The sequence below is a fragment of the Dermacentor andersoni genome, chromosome 6 (genome assembly GCF_023375885.2).
Source record: "Dermacentor andersoni chromosome 6, qqDerAnde1_hic_scaffold, whole genome shotgun sequence".
NCBI classification, from domain to species: Eukaryota; Metazoa; Arthropoda; class Arachnida; order Ixodida; family Ixodidae; genus Dermacentor; species Dermacentor andersoni.
The window spans coordinates 115293734-115300664 of NC_092819.1; the positions used below are offsets into that span (position 1 = coordinate 115293734).

A 6931-nucleotide genomic window follows, 5' to 3' on the forward strand; every position below is an offset into this window, starting at 1 on the left:
TCCACACTTCATATCGATGACCCTACATGTTCTTTATTTATACGGCTCAGGCGTGGTAAACAGTGGGCTACCGAGGCTGCGTATGTGACACGTATGGTCATTCTGTGCAACACTTAGAAATCGTTTATATTATTTAGCTCACCCCTGGATTGTGTGCCTGCAAATCGCTTTTTCGTAAAAGGCCAATTTTGTTTCACATGAACGTTATGTGACACAATTATTTCACATTTGAAACAAATGTGACACTCTCATTAAATAGGCTTCTGTGTAATTCTGTGTTAAATAATTCAATGTTTTGTGTGACTCTGAATATCTATTCATGCTAAGATCTGTAATTACTCTATTTCCTACTAGGTCTTTCTTTTCATGACGATATCTGTTCCATTGCCCATTTACGTGTGTACGCGCAGTGATGTCACACCCCTAACTTTAGTCGTCAACAGATTTGCCTGTTTCTTGCGTCCTTTCCACGGCAGGCACAAGCTGCTCAGCTGGTGGGCCCAGTCGCGCCTCGGAGGCGTCCCGAGGGCGCTGTGCGGTTTCCGCGATGACGAAGGCTGGCTGATGAATATCAAGGAGTTCGACGTCATGACGATGCCAGACAAGGCCGAGGTACGTTAATTTCCGCTTCGGACGCAATTCCGTACACGCGTAGAGCCGCGCCAATCACTAAAGAAGGTCCGTCAGCCATGTTGCTCCATAGACACCTTGCTACGTAGAGTCAAAACTGTAGGTGGGTGTCTGGAGATGGTGAGGTCGGAATATTCATTAGATATTTTTCTGGAAGGCATATACTTCTTTAAATATTGTATACAATACAAAAGTTGCAGCCTCAGTGCCGGAATGAACTTTCTAAAACCGTAATGATGATTTCACTTCTAAGTTGTAGACGATGAAGAGCAGTATTGCACAGACAAAATAACAGCATTAAAAAAGCGCGCCGAGTTTGAAGCTTTATCCATTGGTCGTTATATATCTCGTTTAACACTATTCCATAAGCTTTACTATCTAGTATCTCTCCATAACGAGTTCATGTGTGAACCATCAGCCATTTTTCCGCGTCGTGATAATTCTTACAAAGTCGAATGCATCATGTGTCGTTCGCTCGCATTTGGTGATTCATTTATACGTCGCTCTGCGATAGAGTGGAATAATCTGACATCGCGCATTGTCACGGAAACAAATACCTCGGAATTTAAAGACGCTCTGCGCAGTAACGTGCATACCTAATGTATGTTTCACTCTCTGATTTGTAAACTGAATCTTTTTTTCCATACATTGATAACCAGTCTCCGTGACGTTGTCATTGTTTGGGCAAATCGTGTAACGTTGCTGTACTGATAACTATTTTTATTTGGTTTCTTCCATGTTTTTACGTTGAGAGACTGTAATTATTTATTCTCAATTTTGTTTTTGTGTTGTATTTAGATTTATGCACTGTTTTTTGCCCCACTGATGTAACCTTTATACCATGTAATACCCTCTGTAGAAGGTCCTTATGGTTATTGTGAAATGAAATAAAAAAAATTTAAAAATTTCTTCCATTGGTGTTGGGGATACAATGACCTTATGAAGCATATATTTAGTGGAAGAGCCACGCTGAAGCTGCAGCGTTTGATTTGCATCAACTTGGGCTTTCATCGCCTTCAAAATTTCTCATCACTTATCATCTTCATCATAGTCATCATCAGCGCTCATTATAAATTATCTAGCTCATCATCAGCCATCGTCATGAGATTTGTCACATGTTGAGACTGGACCAGGGTTGCCAGATCGCTCCAACCACAGGTAGCCAAATTGGCCTCCGCAGTAGCCCAAATGTAGCCACAAGCGAAACTTTTGGGTAGCCCAAAAGTAGCCAAAAAGCTTTGTATTTTTGTGAAGTTATTTCTTAAGCATATATGTAGGTAAGATTACCTACATATTACCACGCTTACATATTACCACGCTTACCTACATATTACCAAGATTACCACGCTTGACCACGCATGACCTGAGTGCGCATCGTCACGGAGGGAATGCGGCAAGGAAAACAGATGCTGCACAAGCGCAGGAACGCCGGCATGCAAGCAAATTCATAAGGCAAATGCGGTCTTCATTGCAAATGCACTGTTTTATTTTTCCCAGAGCACCAAAAAATCACGAAAAGAACAACACACAAATAGCACCGCGCACTAAACTCGCTAAGCAATGGCATGTATTCACGCGTTCAGTATTATTACTTACAGCTCATGATAATTTCGCTTAGCACCACACAATGCACTAAACTAAAAACTACCAAAATTGCAAGACAGTCTAACACAATAGATGGCGGTTGGTACAAAATCCAGCACAACATATAGACATAAAAAGTATGTTATGATTAAGCATCACGAGCTTATTGCGAAGTGGAACTGCTTGGTCCGACAAAATGTCAGAGCTGAAACGGGACAAAAATTCTTTGCCCGGTTTAAAATCATTGCGGCAGCTTCCGTTCCTGGCCAGGCCAGACTTCACGTGGAGGAGCGCTACCAATGTCTCGTTCGACATTCTATTTCGATGGTCTGTTTTAATGAGCGAGACCTGGCTAAGCATTCGTTCGACGGCGGCATTTGATACGGGTAGTGATAGCAAAGACAGGAGGAAGGTTTGGAGCTGTGTAGGGAACGGATGGCTGTGGGGCAACGGAAGAGGATATGTTCTACATTGGCCTTGCAGCAGGGGCAATTTGGGCTGGAAGGGTCCGAGCGAATTGCCACGTAGGCGCCATGCGGCAGGCAGAAAAATTCGGCAAATTTCGATTAGGTTCTGTTCGGTGTTCTCCCTCCGTTCTGGTGCCGAGTTCCCCCGTCGGCGCAGCGTCAACGGGAGCTAAAAATTTCTCATGTAAGCTTTCGGCGTTCTACGTTTTAAACATGTGGAGACAGGAATAGTCTATGTTCGCTGACGCGCGCAAGGGTAGCGTTAGTTCGCGGATGAAGACGTGTTTCCTGAGACCAGCTTTCCTAATTAAAGTTATCAAAAGGCCTCGATCCTTGGCGTTTTGACGTGCATATGTGTTCTCTCACACAAAACTTGCAAATTTTCATTTTGTAGCAGACGCGCTCAATTTCTATAACCTGCTGTCGTCTGCGTTTTGATTCCAACGTGCTTTTCATTTCTGCTTAACTATATTTACTTTTTTTAACCCAGGAAAAAAATGTAGCCCGACAATAGCCACATAGCCAAAAGGAATATTCGGACGCCAACTCGGAGAAAAAGTAGCCCACTTTGGCTATTATTATCCCAATCTGGCAACCCTGGACCGGACAATCTTCGGGATCGTCCCACGAAAGAGGCTAGGATCAAAATTTAGAAACAGGCCTACCCTACAAGGATAACTCGCAGTAACTCACCAAGGAAGAGAAATGAGTCTTCAAAAGGAACCAGTCAGTAAACACTGCGAATGGACCGCAGAACGCTTGGTATGAGGTTAATGCATATTTTAGCAGCACATAGAGGAATTTTTCAATTTAGGCAGGAGCGTTGGACTTTTAATTTCAGGTATTTTTTTTACAAGATTGTATTTTCATAGCAGTGTTTTACTTTTCGTCTGTAAAGTCTGTAGTATAAAATGTCGGCTGTAAAACGTCAATTTTTCCCTTATTATTACAGGGGCAGTGGTCAGAAGACGTCTGCATGCAATTCTGCGACCGGCTGCTTTCCTTTATTAAAGAACACGTTGAAGGGGATGACGGAAGGTGAGAGAGTATTGCCACTCTCTTTGTCCTATTTCGTTCTAGCTTGCATGCCTGCTTTCACCGTGCCTCCGACGTTATGTCTGCTAATACTACGCGTCCCAAGTTAAAAATGTACAAGTGCGACCGTAGCTGGACAGCAGCAAGGTGTATATATATATATATACAGGGTATCTCAGTTAACTTGGACCAAGATTTTAAAACTATTCAAGAGCTCTAGAGAAATTGTACTGACTGCATAGTAGCCGTAGTTGTACGTACATACGGCCAATATATTTTTCATCACAAAGTATTACTTAATTACTTTTAATGAGTGAACTTATAAATTATTGCTTGAATCGCAAACATATCAATTACAAATTTGTAGAGCACCTAAAATAACCACCGAATCAAGCATTTGTTTAGTGCTCAGCTTTGTCTCGTTTGTTTTTCCGAGAAAAAAAGAAGTGCGTAAAACATCCAATATAAGAAATAGATACGCGCTCGCGCGCCCCTACTCAAGCGCTCCCAAGCGAATAGCCAAGGATACACGGCTTTACCAGCGGCGGCAGCTCGATACAGGGTTTCACGCCATGTGATGGTCGCGGCATCAAGAAAACACGCCGCTGACGCATTGATAAGTGTAGTGGAGCCTTGTAGGATGCGGCAATAAGAGAATGCGGCCGTATATCTTTCAATGGTTGCTTGTAGGTGCTTGAGTAGAGGCGTGCGAGTGCGCATCTATTTCATATTTGGCGTAATTCGCGGGATTTTGTTTTTTATTCGAAAAAACAACCAGGACCACTTCAGTCCGAAATAAATGTTTGATTCGGAGGTTATTTAAGGTGCCTTACAACTTTGCAATTGATATGTTTGCGATTCAAGCATTAATTAGAAAGTTAATTATTTAAAAGTAATTTATTACTTAGCGATGAAAAAAGACTGGCCGTAAGTACATACGACTACGGCTACTATGTAGTTGGAACGATTTCTCTAGAGCTCTTGGGTATTTTTAACACCTCGGTCCAAGTTAGCTGGGACACCCTGTGTGTGTGCGTGTGCGTGTGCGTGTGCGTGTGCGTGTGCGTGTGCGTTCGTTCGTTCGTTCGTTCGTTCCTTGTTTTGCCGTAGCTTGGTGCAGGTCCGACTATTACCTGCATTTGGCCTAATTTCGTGAACAGTATTAGGTAACCCACTTCTCAAATATTATATGCAGAACAAAAGTAATAATGAGAAAATTGCAGTAGACCATCCTGAAAATTTTCTCATCCAACTTTCTAGTGCTTAATCACTCGTGCACTTAGCTTTAGGTGCACGTTAAAAAACCCCAGATGGTCGAAATTTCCGGAATCCTCCACTACGGCGTGCCTCGTAATCAGACGTAAAACCCCATAATTTAATTTTTTTTCTAGTGCTGAATACGTGCTACATAAATGTTTTTCCACAGGTCTGAGAAAAAATCCCCGCGCAGTGTGGAAATTGCCGTAAGTGGCTGCAACTACTCGCGCTGCACTTTCCTTCTGTTGTTTCTGACGGTGATTTGTAAATAATGAATACAATTTCATAAGCAGCCTTAAGTCATAGTGATCTTTTGACACTGAGTGTTAATTTTGAGAGGGGGCTTCGAGGAATGGTATTTAGTGCTGTGGGGAACACACGCGTCCATCTTTCCCCGCCTCGTCGCGGTCGCGTCGAGAGCCGGCGTAGACACCGGAGCGGTGCACTACGTCCTTTCCCTGTTCTCCCTCGCTCTCACGACGCACGAACCCTTCCTCCCAAGCTCGCGTGAAGGTATTTGACGGGCGAGGAGGACATTTCCCTCGCAGAGGTAAAAAAGTATGAAACAGCGCCACTGGGGGAGACCTTCGCCCTCTAACACCGGACCCCCAACCTGCGGGAATGGAGTACCTGCCGCCACCCCCTGAGTCACCCAGTTTGCATTACTATCCCGGGCAACGAGGCCAGCGTATTATTAGTCATTAGAGAGAGGCCTTCCCTCTGCCAGTGATCTTTATACTGCTTGTAGCAATCAACGTTGTTAGAGTTGACGCCACTCGTAGCCTTATTCGTTTTAATCAGACGTAGCCGCGATTCCCGCGCTACGGGTTGGGGAGTACCCCGGAGCGACTGTGTGGGGCTAGATCAGGAGTTCGCCTTAAACGCTACCGCACGCAGAAAGGAACCCCAACAGTACTGACCTTGAGAAGCTAAAAATGCGCTGACATTCTGTTGTCCGGAAGATGTCTTATGCCTTGTCTATGAAGATGTCTTCGCTGAGGCCATGGTACAGCATGGATATGTCGCTTGTGTTACGGGAGAGACAATCTCCAGAGAGTGAACAGGGACAGACGTGAATGGCGCTTTACCAGTAACGTAGTCTCCGCTTTTCGTGTTTCCTTACCCGCAGGACTGTCTACTGCTTCGAGTATGTGCCGTCATCATGCGAGGTTGTCTGCACGCGTCTGACAGATCCCGGGAAGCTCTTTGCTTTGCCGGATTGGTTTCTGGAGGCGTTCGAAGGCTGCTGAAGTGTTCACTCCAGCTCCGAGTCGCCGCACCCGACATGATGCATTTGATAGTAGCAGCCCTTACGAAACATTTACATCTTCCGGAGAAAAAACTTTATTGTGCCCTTATAGTTCATAACAGCTTACCGTAACTTTGCTGCTCGTAACGCTGGCTTCTTGTGATTTCTCACAAAATTAGATATTTTTCTGTGTAATTTATTTTTCTTTAATATATATATATATATATATATATATGTATATATATATATATATATATATATATATATATATATATATATATATATAATGTTCCGAGGACCTCGGGTTATTAATGTGGCAACTCGATCGCCAACGCCCTGAAACCAGCCAATGATTCTGTTAACTACGGAATGTTTACGCATAATTTTCTGCATCCTTCTACCAAATCCGACTGGTGAAAATAAAATTAATAATTGATTCTTATAAGAGCCCCCGACTTTGTTTATCTGTGTGTGTGTGGAAGGTGGGGGGTGAGGAAGGGCGCCTACGAAGCTAACAGTTATTTCACAGTAATGCTTAAGTATACTGTGCCTTGAGGAATGGTTTGCGTGAAAAAGCGTCGACGTGTTTAACATGTCACAAGTGTGCTCTCTCTTCCCTGGAACTACCAGTGTTCGTGGTGTACGGGCGCTACGTTGGACTGGTTTTAATTGCAAGAATTGCACTACGTTTGACAAGTTTGAGTTATAT

The 6931-nt window shown here is 43.6% G+C and overlaps 1 protein-coding gene across 1 annotated transcript in view; it reads left to right on the plus strand.

Annotated features, from left to right (window-relative positions):
- Positions 1-6444, plus strand: part of LOC126522267 (decapping and exoribonuclease protein-like) — a 59507-nt gene extending 53063 nt beyond the window's left edge. The window contains exons 4-6 of the mRNA XM_050170986.3: positions 477-612; positions 3634-3719; positions 6103-6444. Coding sequence (XP_050026943.1) covers positions 477-612; positions 3634-3719; positions 6103-6223 — 343 coding nt within the window. The 3' untranslated portion in view covers positions 6224-6444. The remainder of the gene's footprint in view (positions 1-476; positions 613-3633; positions 3720-6102) is intronic.
- Positions 6445-6931: the final 487 nt, after the last annotated feature.